The following is a 22341-nucleotide window of genomic DNA, read 5'->3' as shown; positions in this document are numbered from 1 at the left end:
AAAAATCACATTAGACCACACGGTATGAGCCAAAAATCACATTATGCCACAAGGTATGAGCCAAAACTCACATTATGCCACACGGTATGAGCCAAAACTCACATTATAACACACGGTATGAGCCAAAAATCACATTATGCCACACGGTATAAACCAAAATTCACATTATGTCCCAGGGAATGAGCCAAAAAATCAGGAACAGAGAAAGAGGGAAAGCAAGGAAATAGGGACAGCCATCCCGCCACCACTAAAGGCCCACATACATTAGGCCAACTTGTCCTAATCTGAAAATCGCTCATTTTGGTGGGTTTGAGTGATTTTCATCTGAAAATTGCCTAGTGTGTATGGGCCAGCTGATGGCAGATTAGCGATGATGCACACTCCTGCATCATCACTAACAAGGTCCCACATCGGCTGGCTTTACCATCATGTCTAGCGATGATGGCTGGTTTCTCAGCCATCATCGCTGTGTGTGTGTGTGTACACATGGCGCCACCGGGCTGAGAGATGACATACTTTCAGCCCGTGACCACCCCGTCGACCCACCACGCAGCGTACACTGTGCACACTGACTGCCCACAATATATATACATTGCTGCACCACTACCCACCAATGTTTCTATTTTTATATGCCCGCCAATATAATATATTTTAAGATGCCCACTGCCCAGCAATGTATATATTTTTATATTCCCACTGATGTATATATATTTTTATATGCCCACTGCTCACCAATATTTATATGCCCATTGCCAAATATGTATATTTATTTAAACACCACCGCCCACCAATGTTTATTAATAATAGGCAGTAACATATACAGTGCATTGCTGGACTGCGCCAGTAATTCATACGTTACCACCTATTATTAATAAACATTGGTGGGCAGTGGTGTTTAAATATACGTTGGTAGCAGTAGGCATATAAAAATATATACATCAGTGGGCATATAAAAATATGTACATTGGTGGGCAGTGGATGTATAAAAATATACACATTGGTGGGCAGTGGATGTATAAATAATATATATACATTGGTGGGCATCGTGAGTTTATAAAAATAAACACATTGGTGGGTAGTGGGCACGCATTCCCGCCCCACCCCCTCCCCTCCCCTCGGCACTTTTAATGCATTGTTACCTTGGGGCCGGGGTCAGACAGGGACTCAAGGTGGCAGGCAGTGCCGCAGCTCCTCGCTCCGTATGCAGCAGCATATCTCCTGACTGCTGCCTCTGCGCTGCTCTTCGGGTGTCACACGCGGCGTGACGTCATTGGGGCTTCCTTTCCCGAGTCCCAAATGTTTTGTGTGAATTTGTGTAAGATACGCCATGCAAATGATCATACAAACAATTCTAATACTGTAGTCCCACAGTGAGTTAAACAGAATAAAAATCAAACATAAAAAAAGAAAATCCTGCAGCTATGTATTTATAAAAAAGAAACATTTGAAACCATTTTAAATGGAACAAAAAACAGTAATTGATTTGACACATGTGACTTTGGCAAGCAGATGTAATATATTTAAATTTAACAGACTTGAGCTTAAAATGAAGTTGACTTTTAAATGGAGGAAGTACATGCTGGAGGTTTTATCTACAGCCAACTATTTTTGTATTCATATACAAATGACCATTCAGCAAACAGACATAAAAAATATACAATTAATTTAATGGCAAATATTTTTTTTTTTTAAATGGCACTGAGGTTTTTAGCCATTTTCCTTCATGTAATGTAGCAAATACCAGCAAGCTCCCAGCCAGTGTGCATCACTGTGACACTACATGGTCTACAAAAATCTTTCTCCTTCCGTACCCACACATTCTGCCCTGTTCATTCGACCTGCTACAGTATATATATCTTTTTCAGACTCCTGGTGCTACAGTAGGTTTCCTTTAAAAGGCCATACAAGTACTAATGTTTAATATCTGGACATGTACATGATACTATTTTACCCCCAATTGCATTAGTACTGTAGTTATGTCTCAGTTCTAGGATCAAGTCTATTTTGCTTCTCAGAATACATCCTGCAGGTTATTTTAATAGTCTACCACATTGCTATAACTACATATACAATGCTGCTTCCAACAACTATATTCCTGGGAACCAAATTGAACTAGTAATGGGAACCCCTGGCAAAGTAAAGAGGTAACGGCTTCTCCTTCCCTCAATAATCCATATAAATATTTTGCTTACAAATTGGACATCTATGGGTGTAGGGAATATTATGGTGTCTAAAAACTTAAAATGTAAAAGGAGGTGTAATACATTAGGGGAAGTTAGGACAATGCATTTAGCGGTCCTTATGGGAAATAGGGGCATTGGGCCAAAAGTATTACAAAGAATGGGGACAGAAGAGTTATAGTACAATAGGGAGAGAAAGGGGAGGAGACTGGGGGCAAGATGTGAGGCGTTGTTGCCTATATGAAAATATGGGGGTAAAAATAAAGAATGCAAGGAGGGCATGGACTCAGTTGCAGTGTACAGATAAGGGCATGATCTTAAGCATCACATTGTGGAGTCCTTCTCAATCACTCCATGACCTGGTCATGTCCCCTCCACCACAAAAAAAAAAAAACAGATGATACTATGCCATTTTATACTACCTCTGAATGCTGTTCTCAGGGGTGTCCAAACGATTTGGTCAGGTGAAAATGGGTGGGGGCCGACCATTCAGCCTAAACCATGAATCCTATCCCTCACTCTGCCCCCATGCAATCTATTTAACCCAGCCTGCCCCCCCCCCCCCCCCACTATGCCCCCAGTGTATTTTCCCCTGCCTGACCCTCCTTGACTGTATGACTGAAAATGAACAGGTGAATATTCCAAGAAAAAAGTCCTGCGTAATATGTTATAGGCAGCTTATGGAAAGTTCAATCCAATCTTCCGTGTCCCCACACCGATGGACAATGGATGAGCAGGTAAATATCAGGAGATACAGATAGGATTGATCCCACCACCAGCGCCTCAGTGCATGGCCGGCCTTAGGCATAGGCAAACTAGGCAATTGCCTAGGGCATTTGGAATGCCTAGGGGCATCAGCAGCTTCTGCTGATTAAAATCATATGCAGCATGCCTATATTCTGTGCGTAATTGAGGCTGTATCTGCATATGAAATAGTGTATTCATGGAAATCACTGTAACAAAGCATTCCGTATGCAGGTACAGCCCAATGTTCCCTCTAATTTTACGAAGGCTGTGTGCGGCAAAAAATATTGGCTGTGCAACTTTGGAAGGAAATTTATATTTTTGTGCGTCACTTATATAGAACTGGAAAACGATGTTCAGCATTTGTGTTAACTTTACTTCAAAATTATATTAAACATTCAAAACGCAGCACACAATTTAGTTAATGGGTGAAACACACATATTGAGTCCACAAATGCAAAAAGGGACCACTGCTGCTTCATGCGCTCTCTTGTAATGTCTGTGCGCGCACTCGGCGAGTTGTGTGCGCGCGCACACGCGCACAGCTTAGAGGGAACACTGGTACAGCCACAGTTGCACACAGAATATAGGCATGCTGCCTATCATTTTAATCATTGGAAGCTCCTTGTGTGTGTTGGTCATAACAATGCAAATAAGACACATTTTCAGCAAAAAAAAGGCACCCAACGTTAGCAGATCTGGCCAGGAGCTGCATGGCTTATTGAGTCAAGATGTACAGTATGAGGAAACATCTGTATCCAAGCAGAGGTCACAGTGTTAGCGGCTGTGCGAGTGCTGTCTGTGGGTGGGTTGGTTGTGCAATAGTGTTGTAGAAGGGGCATTATGTGTGTCATGTATAAATGCATTAATAATGTGCGACATATGTGTAACAGGCATTATGTGTGTCATGTGTATAAGGGCATTAATAATGTGCAACATATGTGTAAGGGGCATTATGTGTGTCATTATGTGTATGAAGGGCATTAATAAAGGTTGGCATAATGTGTAAGGGGCATTATGGTTATAAGGACATTAATAATGTGTGTCATGTGTAAGGGGCATTACTGTGTGGTATTATCAGGGGTGCCGAGAGAAAGGGGTAGGGGGTACAAATTACCCAGGCCAAAGTCTGATGTGAGGGCCCAGTGGGGGCCCCGGGCCCCCTCCGCTTAAGTGACAGCAGCAGCTGCAGCTCTTCTCCTCTGCCCAGAACACACTGCTTTGTGCTGGGTTGCAGTGTGGCCATTGAGGTGTTTAAAATACAATATTTTCTCAGGATTTTTTTCTAAGGGTATAATGTGAATAATGTGAGGAGTAGTGTATATAAGGTAAAATGGTACTACAGTGTGATGTAACGTGAATAAGGGACACCATCGCATGATATAATGTGAATAAAGTTGCACTACTGTGTGGCATAATTTGAATTAGGGGTAAAATTGTGTGGCCATGCCCCTTCCCAGCAAGAACACACTCCTGTTTGGGATGCACACCAAATGTGTGCACTGTTTCTATTTAAAATATTTCGGGTAGGAGCACCAAAATGATGACTGCTAGGATGAGGGTTGATGGTGCTGGGAAAGGGGAGCAGGGTCAGAGGTGGAACTAGTGGCGGTGCTAGGGGGCACCAGCCAAAATCTTGCCTAGGGCGTCATTTAGGCTAGGGCCGGCTCTGCCTCAGTGTATAGAAAATATCTACCATACGCCCCTCATGGGTAATGAGCTTTTCCTCTTCTCCAATATAGAATGCTTAATTCAGATCAGTACAGGCACATGTTTCCATCAATTGCATGAATGACTCGGTAGAGTATGGAGGACCCACATAAAAAATGGAGAGAGTGGAATATAGAGCAGTACCGTTACTCTTTTGGTAAACTCTACCCCTTTTCCTTTAGGATTCATTGTATTCTTTGGTTCACCATATTCTGTTATAATTTTTGTGTTTTATTAAAAAACGGTACTGCTCTATATTCCACGCTCTCCATTTTTTATGTGGGTCCTCCATACTCCATGGAGTCATTCCTGCAACTGATGGAAAGCTGTGCGTGTAAGGACCGAATTAAGCATTCTATATTGGAGAAGAGGAGACGCTCATTACCCATGAGGAACGTTTGGTAGATATTTTCTATCCACTGAGGCGCTGGTGGTGGGATCACTCTGACAATTAAGTCTATACTTACATTTCAGATGCCTTCTATCCATCGAATTGAGGGCGGGTGCTGATGTTAGCTGCCCACCCTGAGGATATGCAGGGGTACACCCAGTGTTTCCATGGGCATGGCCACCATTTTTGTAAGCTCACCCATAAAATGTTGGGCAGTCCCCCCCCTGCATCCACCCCATGCCCACCCCCTTCCTGCCCATCCTGTTGTGAATGCCCTGACCAGTATGAAACTCGACAAAGGCACAGTCTATGGGGTTTGTGCATGCACAAACCCACACTATCGGTCGGGGTAGCGATATCGGACCTGAGCGATCAGGTCCGAATTTCCTCCATAATACATAAATTGACATTTTTATACCAGCATAAAACCATGACAGAGTTTACACTTTAAAAGCAGTACAGAAGCTATGAGCATATAAGGGAGGTTTAGATCTGCAGGAGAAGCAGGAAATGCCATGGAAATAAAACAAAGGTGAGGCAGCCATTTTGAGTCATCAGTTGCAACATCACTCATCCTACTCACAAAGGATGCTGGTGTGGTAGCCATTTTAGGCACACTTGCTGGGATCACACTGGGCAGAACAAGTGAAGCCTGAAATCGCTGACACAGTGGGAGAGATCTAAATACTAGGAGAAATCCAAGCATTTCTTATTCTACACAGAGCACCAGTCAAGGCACTTGTTGCATACTACACAGTGAAAAAAATATAAAATGAACGAAGAGCTCACACAATCCACACTGAATCCCCACTTAAATATATTGCTTGTCCTGTGATGCATCTATTGCACTACATAGGATTATAGTGACCTAATGTGGTACCAAACATTTCCTCCAGGAGCCTATTTGCCGGCAAATTAGAATTAATACTAACATGTTTTAATATTAACATGTGAATATTCTGACTCTGTACTCCTCATTTAGCTTAAAGGTGCACACTCATGAAAAGGGGATGTGGCATCTTGTCTTCTAGATAACATGGGGATTGTATGATGTTGTTCATCATGCTGGGGGTGAGCCCATCATTGCAGCAGCTGCGGGGCTACCCCCAGCCACTCCCAACATAGCCTGGCTTACACGCACATCCATTCACTGCTGTTGTGCTATGGTTACCCAACTTACCCCTGACTCATGGTCCATTGCATACCATGGGTGGTACACTGGGACAGTGCCTAATTGAATAGTTCAATATTAACAAAAACAACTGTTGGCAAAACGTAAGAGTCGACATTCAAGACATACTGTACTGACATTATGGTGTTGATATTTGATTGTCCTTACTGGAGCAACCCCGAAATACATAGAAATGAACAAATAGCCTCAATGCTCTCCAAAAATATCATGAACATGATTTGAAGTATAATGCATATTGCACTATACACAACAAAGTTTGTAATATATGGATTTTCACTGCATATGAAGTCCGAAGCGTGGCGAGCGCAGTGAGCCCCGCGAGGGGACGCGCATTACGCTTCCACTCGCCACGCTTCAGGCTCGGTGGCTCGCTGCGCTCGCCACACTATATGGAATCGACTCCACGCCGACGTGGATAGTGGGGGTATGAAAAGGTCGGAGGACGCGTAGCGCTGCGCTCGCCACGCTTCAGGTTGGCGTTTATCGTAGGGTGGCGTTAACAATGGAGGGGGGGGGAATTTCACATGTAAAATACCCATATGGGTGGGTATACAATGAAAAATCGGGTCCATTGGCCCATTTAACATTGTTCCCTATGTAAAATCGCGTCCATCTCATCGGTCGTATCGCATGGCTTAACTTAACGCAACGCGATTTTTTAATTGTCGGGAAAAAGGCTAAAAATAGCCCTGAAATCGCGTCCATCGCATACCTTAAGTTAAGGTATCCGATGACCTGCGACGGGCGCCATGCTAGAAAACAAGTACCAAAAAAACCTATATTTTCTATATAAGGTACACATTACAGGTCATTATGATGAATAAAAATGTTGGTACTTATGTAGTATCTGGGCTGCCGATTTTGTGATTGTATGCCTTACCTTAAGGCATACAATCAGATGCGATGCGATGCGATTTTGCATAGGATTCAATGTTAAGAAGGTCCTGTTCATTTCCGCACTATCCAAGTGGGCATAGAGTTGATTTTATATAGCGTGGCGAGCGCAGCGAGCCACCGAGCCCGAAGCGTGGCGAGCGAAGCGAGCCCCGCGAGGGGACGCATATTTCTTAAAAAGTATTCTGTGTCCCCTCGCCACGCTTCGGGCTCGGTGGCTCGCCACGCTCGCCACAGGTTTATATCCAACTCCATGCCCACTTGGATAGTGGGGAAAGGAAAAGGACCCCTTTTTCCCATTGAATTCTATGTTAAAATGGACTCAGACCATTTTAACATTGAATCCTATGGAAAAATCTTGACCATCGCATCGCATACGATTTGGTCGCATGCGATGCGATGCGATTTCTAAATCGGACGCCCAGATACTACATAAGTACCAAAATGTTTCCTTGTTAATTTCCACACCAATTTTGACAAATTCACTTGTCACTCACAGGGTTAACAACCAATTAACAAAAAGTGATATATTCTGCAATAAAAAAGGAAAGATGAATTCTGCTAGATGATTAAGAGAACAAGACCACACAGGATATAAAGAACGGTGTCAAACAGAATAAAACACAATATTAAAACTACATAAAGAATATACTAGAGCTGATCTGGCATTAACCGTAACTTCCACGTAAGTCAAATTTCCTTACGTCAATGCCAAATTGGCACAAATGCATCTAAAAAAAGAGAACAGTCCCTCGGTTGAAGGGTATTTAAGTGAACCTATAAAATGAGTCCACTGATACTTTGAGATGGACAATCTGGAAAAATAACCAATGGCAAACACAGAGTTTATTCTTTCCAGAGACCAAAATCATCTTCCAAATCAACTAAGAACCCTGTAGGCTTAACTCTTTTTCCATGGAATTCTCATTAACAAACAACTAAATAAACGGAATGGCATCAAGCGGAGGAAACATACTGTACACAAACACTCTCCGGCATTTCACTGCCAGTGCTCCACTAGTTTCCAGAATTTATGGAAATATTTTATTTAACATCTTTCCATCATTGGGTCTAGTGAAAAAAATACACAGTAGCATTTTGCTTTATAACTAGTTTGTCTGCTTTATTGCTGTAATTCTGAAAATGTGGCCCATAAATGACTGTGTAACACCACATAAGAAGAAGTACTTCTAGATAGAAGGTATATCAAATTTGTAACATTTAGCTATTTTCATGAATATTCTACTGTGTGAGTATGATAACTTGTGTTATGGCTTTGTAAACAGGATTATTTCTAATTATCCAAAAAACGGCATACTACAATTTAATAGTATAATGGCATAGGAACGGCCTGACCTTGTGTAATCTAAATGAAGAGTTCTTTGCAGGAGAATAGATATCATGGGTGACATATAATAGGATGAGATTATCTCAAAAAATGTCATTTGCACATGTAACATCGAATTGTGGTATAATTCTCACTGCCAGTAAATTTGCACTTTTTGGCCTGACGGAAAATACACACACTTCAGATATCATGTTTTCACATTATAAAGTATACAATTCACAAATGTAATAGGGTGCGGCGATGTTTGGTAAATCGCATGTTTTCACATTATTTGTTTATTTATTAACAGTTTCTTATATAGCGCACGCATATTCTGCAGCGCTTTACAGAGAATATTTGAACATTCACATCAGTCCCTGCCCCAGTGGAGCTTACAATCTATATTCCCTACCACATTATAAAGTATACAATTCACAAATGTAATAGGGTGTGATGTTTGGTAAATGTTACCAAAATTCGCACACACAATAGACCAGTTTCAGACTGGCGATTTGACAGAACCATGCACAGATCATTAAGATACTGTATGTGCATATTTCTTTAAAAAAAGTGTGTAAAGTGAAAATAAAAAATAAAATAAAAAATGGCGTGGGGTCCACCCCTCCCGAGCCAAACCAGCCCTTTACTCATTGAGCTGGGTCCTGGTTCCAAAAATACGGGGACAAAAAGCGAACGGGTCCCCCTTATTTCTCAAACCAGTCCCAGGCTTTTGGAATGGTACTGGTTCCAAAAATACGGGAGACAAATAAAAACTGTGGGCCCCCCGTATTTTGGAAACAGCACCAGGATCCAACAGTCAGCGGTGTCATGCCACAGCCCGGGGACACTTTTTTTACAAGGTCCCTTGCCGTTCCATGAGCACCGTGGCTGGTCAGCAAAATCATAATACACCTAAACTGGTATGAATATTAATATTATGGTAAATATTAATTTAATCTCATATGATGATATTAAATGAATGGCCCGGATCTAATTGAGTTTAATCAGGGCCCGTACAAGGCTTCTTGGCACCCTAGGCAAAACCTCTGCCAACTCCCCCCCCCCACCCCCCCATTAACCCTTAGGAAAGAGGTACAGTATTGTTTATTTACCGTTTCTTATATAGGGAAGACATGAGGACCTTGCGTCAGGAGGACGGCAACATGTACCGCCCCCTGGACTCAGCTGTGTGAATCAAATGAGTTCACGCTGAATAGCTTCCCACTACTACGTGGGTTACCATCCTGCGTGCCCTCCCATTATCGTGAAACATAATATAAGACATATATATAGCAATACATGAAACTCAACTATAATCGGAAAAAAATAATATATATATATTAAAAAGTATTCATAATTCACACAGACCTAATAATAGGGCCGTTAAACTAAACACTTTTAAAGGTATGTGTATTGCATCATCATAATAACAAAAAGAAAAATAGCAATGTGCTTCAATAAAAGTTTATTACAAGTTGGAAACTGTCTGGAGTGCCGCGTTATTACAAGAACGTCTACATACCCCCTGGACGAGGGCACCCGACGAGAACTCCAAATTCGGTGGTTGTGCCCGGCCTTCCAAAGTATATATATATATATATATATATATATATATATACATACACACACACACACACACACACATATACACTTAGCAAAGAAGGTGGCACTCACCACTTTCAAGCAAAATTCTTCAAAGTACATTATATATACACACACACACACACACACACACACAGCAATACACGGGTTCTGTCATATACAAATAGATTATAACCCCCTCCCCCCCCAGGCAGCCACTGCTGCAAGTGTCATACTTTGAGAAGCTTTTAACTGTTGGTATGGGGGGCTGACAGGGAAGTGCTGCTCTCTGTGGGTTCTGCGGGTGGAGAGGGAAGGCTGAGCGGGTGGCTGCTCTCTGATGGATGCCCCAGTTTTGTTATGGCGCCGCGGGTCCCCCCTCCCGGCTTCTAAAAACCACGGAAACAGGTTTTTTAAAATAATGCAATTAGAGTCAATTGTCGCTGCGGCACTGACCAAATCCACGGAATGGGGGGGTTGCCGCTGAACATCCCACGCCCGCCGATTACCGTCAACCATCCCACGGGCAGGGGGGTGGGGCTGTTATGCGGGCGCTGCCACCCGCCGATGACACTGACCAGGCGTGTGTGGGGAGGGTGTGTGTGTGTGTGTGGGGGGGGGGGGGGGGGGGTTGGGGGGCAGGGGTTTTGTGGACTCACCTGTTCTTTCCTGCAGGCTGGGATAAATGGTAGGCGGCTACTATCTTCCCGTTCCTCTGGCAGGTGCATCCATGCTGCTCCTCGCACGGCCGGCAGCATCTATCATGCTGCTCAGTCCCACCTCCAGTGGCCGGCGCCCTGGGCAAATGCCTGAAGCTGCCTAGTGGTGGCGCCGGCCCTGAGTTTAATGCCCGAGAAGATAAGGGCTTGTAGCCAGACACTTTTATGCCTAGAGGTATTCAATTACAAGCTCTTTTCCTCAAGCTGTAAAATATGGATTAACGTATATTAAGGCATATCACAATGGGCCCACGACCACGGTTTGAGATAAGTATTCAAACCCTCTATGATTAAAATAATGTAGCACCATCACAGTCACCTATCTTCTTTTATATTTTAACAATATTACAATGGGCCAAATTCAATGCGGCCAGCGAGAGGGTTAAAGGGCGAGGATCACAAAACAAGCGACCTCACCATTTAATCCCTGCGCCAGCCGCTCACGCTATTCTACATTCCGGGGGAATCCTTGATGTCAGAGGATGGCGAGGATTCCCCCAAACCATGAGGCTAGTGGCTAATGCAGGGAGCCTGCTGCATTTAGCGGCCACAGATGCCATTTTCAAATTGGTACAAAAACCTAGTAAGGGGGAAGTGGCGTGTGCAGCGGGTCAGTTTAATACTGACCCTGCAAGCTGTGACAGCGAGCAGTCAGCACTACTCCCTGCCACAGCTTGCAAAAGTCATTGAATACACCAGAATTTATATCTGACATGGATTAATCCAAAAATGCTGGGATAAGTGGCCGTGGTATGGGTTAATGCATTCAGAATGGCCACAATTATAGCAGAAAGTCTTACTTATTTCAGATTTGCGTTCGAGCATCAGGAGGGGTAGACAAAAATTAGGCTGAAATTTAAAGGCTGTGGGCACTGCTTCGGTGATAATTAAAGCTTCAAGGCTAACTGAATCTGGCTCTATGTATACTACAAGTAGGCAAATTTTAAAATTGTAAAAACAATACAATAGTAATTTGCATGATTCAGTAATTACAGAGTAGGATCTACTTAAGTTTTGAAAGGAAATGTTTTACAAACACCATAGAAATGAAGAAAGTACAGTGATTTTATTTCATTGGCATTACTGACTGGCTTTCAAAGTGCAACCAACTATTCAATAAACACTGGGTGTCTGGATCACACATTGCCAGGCAAGTAGCCATTCTTTTAATCCCACATTCTGTTTGTTAGACGCCAATGGAAAAGTCCTAAAAGGAGACTGGATAATCTTTCCAAAATAAGCAGCTGAATAAACAGAAGAGACTTTAAAGGCATATTTGGCAGTGATGGACAGATGTTGGTAGAATAGCAATGTAGTTAACTGTAAATGACAGGTGAGAATGAAACATGGTATTTCCATTTAAATAATCCACATGTCCCCCACATTCCCTGAGGAAGTAAAAAGCTAAATTAAAAGTAATCATCATTCTAAATTGTACAGCCATTATTCCAAAAGGTTTTTGTTCACAGCAGAGTCTCTTGTCTCTTTGAGCAATGGGAAGGTCTGGTAAAAGATTCAGTTTAAATACACTGCAATGGGTTGAAATCATTTGTTATTATGTCTTATAGTTATAGCAATCCCCGATTAGTTCTGTTCTTAAAAACCGAATGCTGACTGAAAAAACACTAAACTAAAATTGATTTTCCGTAAGAATGAATGTAATAATTTCCAATATGAGCAGACAGCTGTAGTCTGCATAATGATATTTTCACTCATCGCAGGCTCAGAATAGTCAGGGACTTACTTGGCGGCTGTGATGAATACAGGCTTATCCTGATGGCACACACCCTCGCCTAAAACACTTGTGTATGCCTGTGGTTTCCTAGGCACGCCTAACATTTATTCTAGCACGCCTGCATTCTTCTTAGCACTACTAAACAGCCGTTTAACACCCCCAGACACCTACTTCCTGTCCATCACCTTGCAAACAGCTAGCAATGAAAAATAGTAGCAGGATTTCCTCGTTAGCGGACATTGCGTACATTGCAAGTGCAGTGTATAGATAATTGGCAACAGAGTCGTGCCCTATGATCTTTCATTTTTATTCTTAGGTATTCTGAAGAAGAGCAACTTTTTGTGATTTAATTATTAGGTTATGCCAAGTGTCCCATTACTGATTTAACATACAGGTTTGTGGCGGCAAAACCTTTTTGAACATCTACAATATATAACAGTATGGAAAAGAAACGTTTGAGAAATCTAGAATTTTATAGCATTCAGCTAATTTAATGCCTTGATTCAGATTACCAATTAATATCATAACATTCTATAGCAGTGGTGGAACTTGTGACTGATGGGGGCCAGGTGCAAAAATATACTTTGGGTCCCCTTCCTCTGCCTCACCTAAAGTTCAAAACATAACAAAGGACAGTGGGTGATGGGGAGAGGCATAGGGTGACGAGTGAGACAGTAGGGTAAATTTACTAAGATGAGAAGTTCTACTTAAGATGGGATTTTGCCCATAGCAACCAATCAGATTATACTTCTTGTTTATTTATCACCCTTTAGAAGATAATGTATATAATCTGATTGGATGATATGGGCAACATCGCATAGCAGTCTCGGCTGTCTGTGCATTAGAAGCAATATGTGGTGACCCTGTATTGCCTCTAATGACTATAGCTGGCAGGTTTCCCCGCTCAGTCTGGCTCAGATGGCGACTGATGCTGCTGCACCAACAGCCTTGCCTCCCTAAGCTAAGGATCCATTCCTTCAGGCTGTGAGGCCCACCATGTTCACAGCACTGGGCCAGTCATCAAATATTGCACAAAATGCTCAGGCGGTAGGACACAATTCATTGCTGATCTGGACAGCAGTGGACCCTTTAGTCCCCATGGGCCCTGGTACAATGCATTTCTGTCACCATTCAAAGGATCCACCCTTGTCCTATCGGAGACTTTCAATTCAGATAGTGGCTTTTTGAGAGCCTTGTAAAAATTTGCAACTGCACAGATGACCGTCATTACAAATGTAAGTCTTACTTGTCTTTTGCCTGCACTTTCTGCCTCATAATCCTACAATGTACAATATGAGCATGCGAGATTCCAAAGAACCTTTTAATAATGTAACTGGGACACTCAGAAATGGTTATGCCCAGGGAACAGTTGAACAATCACAGCAGTTCAGAGACAAGACACTGTAATATCTCAAATTCTTCAGAAAGTCATAGAAATGCATCATGTAACTTTATATGGTTGTAAGGGATCTGGAGAATCACTGAATACAAAATTACTACTGCATTTATTCAATACTTTAAGTTCTGCCAGCATTCCAATAAAACAAGTTATTTTAAATCTCTCGCACAGCTATTTAGTTTTAAGGCTGAACTATTGCTAATGGCATCTCAGGAGCTTACGGCTTCCTCATATTGTTTTATATGGTGGGCAAATAAGGTGCTGTGGCCAGTGGCACTGAGGAGGCCTCTTGGAGGGGACCATTGGGTGCCCAAGTCGTTGAGTCATGCAGTCTCCTCTGGCTCGCACGGGGCGAGTGATTACATGGATTGCACCCAGGGATGGCTCTACCATCAGGCAGCTGCCTAGGTTGCCAGGATCTGGGGATGCCACCGAGTCGCTCTGCATGCATATAACAAAAATAAGGATGTCTATTCGGAAGATCCTTGTTGTACTTAATGCAGGTGGTGGTAGTGGGACTTCTAAGATGCTGCCTCCACACTTTCATTTGAGGGAACTGAAAAATAGGTATTTGTGGCAGTATGGGGAGTTGGGGGGGCAGTGCTGTAGGTTGAAGTTTTGCCTAGGGTGCCGAGAAGCCTTACACCAGTTTTAATTGCACCCCTCCATAGATGCAATCCTGGCCCAGGGTGGTGTTGATTTGTGCCACATATAAAGTTACTCATTTACTTTTTAAAGGGGTTTGGTCACACTTGTAAAATTATGACACATCTCCTTTCATTATTGGGGACTGGTAATCCTTTCTGCAGCCCTGACTGTGGCCACTTGGATACATGTATTCAGCAACCTGAGGCAGTGTCCAATATCACATTTCAGAAAAACAAAACAATACAATGCGAGATTGACAATTCTGATGCGGAAAAGGCAGCTAGTAGTATTACTATAGCTGGCATTCATGTCTCTCAAGTAGGCATATAATACGTTGTATCATGTCATCTATCAGGCTGTGGGATACTCATATGAAACATTTACCTGTTACACCGAGCGTAACTCAGCAGGCTTTCACTAGTGCACATTAGGTGCGCTAGTAATACAATGGGGAAAACAATCCCCGCCAGTTAACTGCATTTCTGCACTTAACGCTAGTTATACATCTGTACAAACATTCTAAGTACTGACCTTGCGCAAAAGGTTGTTTAACAAATTTATATGGGCGCATGGATAATTATTTCCCATTTACTAACTGGCACATAAATAATAATCAAACTACTGTACACTAATAATAATATAAATAAACCACAAACCAGGAGAGGAATTCTAGAGGTGTAAGACAAAAAATTATGAATACTGGTATTATATAAGCAATTGGTAGTAAATGTTACCTTATATGATTTCCTTCACTGTAAACCAATGAATAAAAATCAATACATATCTATACAAACCTATAATCAGTACTGCATATAAAAAATAAAATATAAAATAAACTGTATGTTATATAATTAGAACACACAAGCCTAATGCCAATAGACTGTTGCTTTAAACCTGTCACGACTGAGGGTTTGAGACATACTTATCTCCGTTCCAGGTGCTTGCCCATGCTTGCTCAGAGACTATAATCCAGGTCAGTGCTACGGTATCCCGGTGTCTGGCTGGTGCCAGGTGCATGCGGTCAGCGTCTCCCACGATGTTATCTAAGCAGACGCCACTGAGCACAGCATGAGGCCTTGCTGCTCACAAACTTCCAGCACTGGGTCTTCTCTCTGTTACAGGCCTTCAGGCCTTTGTCTCCAACCTGTGAGCAGCCATATTGGTTTGCTTCACAGGAGTTCACCAGCCAATCCGGGTCTGGTTATTCGGACATCATCCTGGAACAGCCAATCAGTTACAGGCTCTGCCTATATATACACTGAGACTGGAGCCAGAAGTCAATCAGTACGATGATGACCTATGAGTAGCAGATCTCCAAGATCTAGTACTTCTGCTAATTCAACACCTGCAGCATTCCACTCTGCCTGCAACCTGACTCCCTCTAGTGTCCAGTCCGGGACATTGTATCCACTATCAGAATACTTGGTTTTCTGATGATCTTCTACACCTGCTGGTCTATTTACTGCTATTGGTACCTGCCTTGCTACATCCTCACAACAACTTTCAAGATACCCGTCAGAGAGACTAACATCAATACCTGCACTAAATACAGATACCTGCTGTCGCTGTTATCATTATCGGTGAACCTCTCCTGTGATGACCATAGTGATACCCAGTGCATACTTACCTGCAGTGACCTCATGGTACTTGGTACGGCGCCCGTTGTAGGTGATTGCATACCTTAAGTTAAGGTATGCGATGGACGCGACCGAAGCGACCGGGCTATTTTTAGCCCTTTCTCCGACAATTAAAAAATCACGTCCATCGCATGCCTTAAGTTAAGGCATACGATGCGACCGATGCGATGGACGCGATTTTACATAGGGAACAACGTTAAATGGGCCAATGGACCCGATTTTTCATTGTATACCCACCCTTATGGGTATTTTACATGAGAAATGCCCCCCCCCCATTGTTAACGCCACCTCACGATCAACGCCAATCCAAAGCGTGGCGAGCGCAGCAAGCCCGCGAGGGGCGTGGTGCGCGTCCTCCGACCTTTTCATACCCCCACTATCCACGTCGGCGTGGAGTTGATTTTATATAGTGTGGCGAGCCACCGAGCCCAAAGCGTGACGAGCCCCGCGAGGGGACGCGTAATACCTGTGAAGTAATGCTTGCTGCGCTCGCCACGCTTCAGGCGCGGTGGCTCGCTGCGCTCGCCACACTATATAAAGTTGACTTCACGCCGACGTGGATAGTGGGGGTATGAAAAGATCGGAGGACGTGTACCGCCGCTGCGCTCGCCACGCTTCGGGTTGGCGTTGATCGTGGGGTGGCGTTAACAATGGGGGGGCATTTCACCCATCAGGGTTGGGAAACAATAAAAATTGGGGTCTGGGGGGCCATTTAACATTGGGGCAAATGTAAAATCGGGTCTAAGGGACCATTTAACATTGATTCCAATGTAAAAATCACGTTGATCGCATCGCATGCGATTTGGTTGCATACGATGCGATCAACGCGATTTCGGGGGGTCCCAATGGATACAATCTTTATCGCTGGCACCGTGCTAGGAAACAAGTACCGACCTCATTCTGCAGCTCTTGTCATTGTTTTACTCAATCTGAGCCTATCCATAATTACCAGTTACTCCCTGGCTCATCTAGAGACTCCATCTTCCCTGTGAGGGGTTCCTCCACAGACTTTCAGTACGCTCTATGACACAAAGGTATGCAACAGGGTAGACACACCAGGAGGGGTAAAACAAATGATTGAGGATCTAGGCAGATTAGAGAAATGGTCAAGAGAATGGCAACTACAGTTTAATGCCAAAAAATGCAAAATCATGCACTTGGGTCTCAGAAATCCAAAGACTCAATATAGTATAAATGGCACTATAATGGAAACTACAGAGGAAGAGAGGGATCTAGGTGTCACTATTTCAGGGGACTTAAAAGCAGGTAGGCAATGTAACAAAGCAATGAAGAAGGCAAGTCAGATGCTTGTTTGCATAGGGAGAGGTATCAGCAGTAGAAAGAAAGAAGTAATAATGCCACTGTATAGGTCATTGGTACGACCTCACCTAGAGTATTGTGTTCAGTTCTGGAGGCCATATCTCCAGAAGGATATAAATACACTAGAGACTGTACAAAGAAGAGCAACTAAAATGGTGCATGGCCTACATCACAAAACGTACCAGGAAAGACTAAAAGATCTTAATATGTATACTTTAGAGCAGAGAAGGGAAAGGGGGGACATGATAGAAACTTTCAAATATATCAAGGGCTTTAACAAGGTACAGGTGGGAGACATTCTTCAGAGGAAGAGGAGCAACAGAACACGAGGACATGCACTGAAACTAGAGGGAGGAAGATTCAGGGGAAATGTGAGGAAGAATTTTTTCACAGAAAGAGTAGTAGATAAGTGGAATAGCCTCCCAACAGAGGTGGTAGACGCAAATACAGTAGTACAATTTAAACATGCTTGGGATAAGCATATTGATATCCTTACATAAAAATAAGGATCAAATATGGTTTGAGGTAACATGTTTAAAAAAAGGGGCAGACTAGATGGGCCAAGTGGTTCTTATCTGCCGTCAAATTCTATGTTTCTATGTTTCTTTCTATGCAGTCTAAATTTATTAAAGAAACCAGCTTCTGTTATACTCCACCTCCAATCCAGAGTCACCCCTCAGACGTGACAAAACCCTTCATTTGCATCTGAATACAATTATTTTATTAACTGATTTTAGAGTATTGTTTTCTTATTTTTGACTCTCTCCACCTGAAAACTGGTCTGTACATTTTATTATTTATTTAATTATATACAGTTTATTATATAGTGCAGCAGATTCCATTGGGCTTTACAAATGTTGACAACACTGAAGGAACAAACTGGGTAAAACAGACATACAGAATATCAGAATATGGAGGAAGGGGGGCCCTGGTGCAAGAGCTTCCAATCTATAGAATTGTAAGCTTACAACATTACAGGTGTCACACACGGCCAATGGCATGGCTCCATATGAATATATACCTGCCACTGGTTTAGTGGAGCATTATCCACCCAGTGGTGGAGATGTGTATTCCATGCAGGGCCACCGAGTTTGGGGGGGGGGGGGGGGGAGACGTTCAAATGAACGACTTACCTAAACTATTGCCAGTGTATGCCCCCAGTCACTTTTTGAAATCACCCAGTGGCATCACAAGGGGTGGATGTCACCCAATGAGGATAACATGTAGTACCCAAGCTCCTGTCACCGAGAGTAAGCCAGCACTGAAGGTAAAGCAGTTTGGGGGGGGCGATAAGAAGAGCCGCGGGCGCTGGACATAACGAATCTCCTTGTCGGCAATGGGGGGGGGGGGGGGTTAATATATTCAGCTGTAAGGGGTGCCCACTTCTCCTAGTTATGCAAGAGAAGCAAGACCAATTATTTTTAAAATGCAAAAGCCATATTAATACATCAGCCTCATTGTTACATATACAGTGTATGCTACTGTGTTTTTCTTTTCATTCTCACTGCACACTTGGACATTAGATTTAAAACATTTGGATTGAGACTTTTATTTCAGAAGGTTGGAAGAGCACCGGAACCATGCCCTTTTACCACGGTCTTCACCCCATAAATTCAGTTGAAGTATTCCAGGTGCTTGGCTGCACATTTTCTCCTCCAGAAATCATATTCTCTTGGTACGGGTAAATTTTCTTCTACAACTATTAAATTAACATTGCAGACTTGGGCTATTCTAACTAATGGAATACACTATATTCTTATTCAAAATATGAGGCATTTATTAATCTTAGGTATGTAAAGAAAAGGAGTTTCAGAGAGCGCTTCAGAATATAAGACAATTTAAAATAATTGGTAATACAGGTAAAACAGGTAATATACAGATACATGTGATGAACAATGAATACAGCTCTTATTAGTTATTCAGTTCATATGATGACAGGGCCCAACGCTTTTCGTCATAATCATGACTTCATCAGGGGCGAGAAATTAAATCGGATATCTCTATAGATCACAATAAATGATCATATTATAAAAACATTTGAACAGGAGGATGGAAATACAATGAGTATGAAGGATGTGAGAACAGAATCAGAGATGGAGGAGGAGAACAAAGACCAAAATGGATACATCACCATTAGTACAAATAGCCCGGGTTTTTCCCAGAGACACCATTTTGTGGTATAATATAGAACACATACCTATGGTTGTCCTATACCGTGGTATCCACAGATGAACAATTCTAGATAATATTCGGGAATATCCCAATCACTCTATATATAAATTTAATACAGATCAGAATCTGAACCATTTTACAACCATAATGTTGCTTCATACAAAGATACAATTGTTTTACATAACATTATGGTTGTAAAATGGTTCAGATGGTGATGTATCCATTTTGGTCTTTGTTCTCCTCCTCCATCTCCGATTCTGTTCTCACATCCTTCATACTCATTGTATTTCCATCCTCCTGTTCAAATGTTTTTATAATATGATAATTTATTATTGTGATCTACAGTGCTATCCGATTTCATTTCTCGCCCCTGATGAAGTCATGATTATGATGAAACGCGTTGGGTCCTGTCATCATATGAACTGAACAACTAATAAGAGCTGTATTCATTGTTCATCACATGTATCTGTATATTACCCGATTACAGGTTTTTTATATATCTGTATATTTTATTAAATATCAATTTTTTAAATTGTCTTATATTCTGAAGCGCTCTCTGAAACTCCTTTTCTTTACATACCTATCTTTCGGGTCCTGTCTAACAGAGGACCCCTCAGAGGAGCTGCTCGTACACTCTGAGCGCAGGAAGGGGATCCCCCCATTGCTTATTATTTATTAATCTTAGTCCGAAATATGCACAGCCATAAGTTAAATCAAGATTTCTTTCACATAATGGCCCAAATTTAACAGCCTGGGAGTTATGGCACAGGTGCAATCCATAAGAGTTCACCTGTATTTTTTAAAGCAGCAATAATTTAGAAGGCAAAACCAACCTATTGACGCTTTATATGTATAGGCTATGTTGTTCAACATCATCTGAAAACTTGTAAATGTGCCTATAGCGCAGGACATCAGGAAGCAACCTTGGAGTATAGTTGAGTCAAGATAGATGGTCGCTAATCACTCAACACACAGCAAAATCCTTGGTTAATACAATCACTATGGAAAAGTGTATAAAATGTTTACAAGATGTTTTGTAGTTCCTTTTCAATCACTCAGTATTGTGCTGCAGAACTAAAATGTGTGCTGGAAAAACTGTAGAAAAGTATGAATAATTTTATATATTTAGTGGAATTGTCCACTCCTTTCCAGTTAGGGAAGACTATCTTGAAATGAATAGAACAGGCCACAAATGTATCGGTTCCATAGGACTACCCACAATATTTTTAAATCTAAAAATAAAAAATCAACAACCATTAGATAAACATGTTATGCTGTCAAATTTGAATTACTGAAACATTCTAAGAAATCAAATCATCATTTCAGTTATGTAGTTATAAACAGCCTGATATAATACATCAATAAAATATATATGTACACCAATGAGGATTCTTAAATCTGTAGTTTTAAATATTTCCTGTTAACTACATTTTTTCCCGATTGTAATATACTTCAGATTGTTACATTGAAAATACCATTGCAACAAATGTTTAACATTCTATTCAAAACCCTTAGTCTCATTTATTTTTCACATAATAGTTGGGAGGAATTAACTTTTCAGTGACGTAAGGTTGCAGTGTCCGACTGTGTAGATCCCATCATGCAGCAATACTGCTCATTTTCCTATGGGGTTTTAAAATGAGCAATGGTGCCTGTGAGGTGCCAGCATTCCAAATGCCCCCACTTTGTTTTGACAGCACTTTCCGTACAACACCTAGAATGATATCATATCACCCCTATTGTGCCCTGTACCCCCATTTCATACTTCATGAATGAAGCCTGGTATATTCAGAAAGAAGGCACTTTCCATTCCATCATACCATTAGGTGAGCAGACAGCTGGACACAGAGACAGAAAAGTTCTACTACACCATGCCTTGTACTTACTTGGTATCTGGTTTTAGGTTTTCCACTGTAGAATGAGTCTGATTAGTGGTTAAGATTGACAGATCTTTTCCAGGAGGTCCTCCATTTTCTTTTGAAATAACTTCATACTCTGAACAAAAAGAAAAAAAAATACGTGATGTGGAACACTAATTGGCCATAAAGGCAACCACCTTCAAATTTCCATACTTAATTTAGAAATCTGGCATTTTCACAATACTGTACAAATGAGGCTGTTATTTACACCAAGAAAACACATTCATATAATATGCTGCAAATACACGTGCTTTTATACTGTTGCAGAAGAAAATGGGCAACAATATAATAGCCTATTACTACTATATAAACAGGGCTCCACAATTAGACTTTGACCAATTGAGTGGCTAATCGGTCCTTCCCATATAGGCTAGTGTATAGCATGTGCTGCAGTCTGATATCTAGTCCTGCAGTAGTCATCCCAGTGTGGAGGCTAGTGTATAGCACTTATACTGAGCTGGTCACTGCTGCATACATAGAGAGAGAATGCAGATGCACTATTCAGACATTACTAATTAGAATTGTAATATATATATTTTTTGCATAATATTGGCCAAGGTTATGGGCTTATCCACCACAACCAGGTACCCTCATCATTAGATAAGTCTCTAACATTCTAAAGGTTCAAGTCTTAGTTGTGGAACACCCCTAAGCCAGCCCAACCAAACCACCCCCAAGGCAGAACACTAGTGAGTGTAGTGTTCAAAAGTATTTGATAAGTCAGTTACTATGTGTCATGAGTGTTGCAGGGGTGAAAGATAGAGGTGTGAAAA

General features: G+C 41.9%; 1 protein-coding gene across 20 annotated transcripts in view; it reads right to left on the bottom strand.

Annotated features, from left to right (window-relative positions):
* The window catches only part of ABI3BP (ABI family member 3 binding protein), a 355065-nt gene that overhangs the window by 33066 nt on the left and 299658 nt on the right, over positions 1 to 22341 (bottom strand). For all 20 annotated transcript variants that reach the window (XM_083174266.1, XM_083174276.1, XM_083174271.1 and 17 more), the window contains one exon: positions 21536 to 21644. In XM_083174266.1, the coding sequence (XP_083030392.1) occupies positions 21536 to 21644 (109 nt within the window). The remainder of the gene's footprint in view (positions 1 to 21535; positions 21645 to 22341) is intronic.

Source organism: Crinia signifera, chromosome 2, assembly GCF_055691185.1.
Source record: "Crinia signifera chromosome 2, ASM5569118v1, whole genome shotgun sequence".
NCBI lineage: Eukaryota > Metazoa > Chordata > Amphibia > Anura > Myobatrachidae > Crinia > Crinia signifera.
Note: the sequence above shows the minus strand (reverse complement) of the source record. Positions and strands in the feature narration are given on the sequence as shown.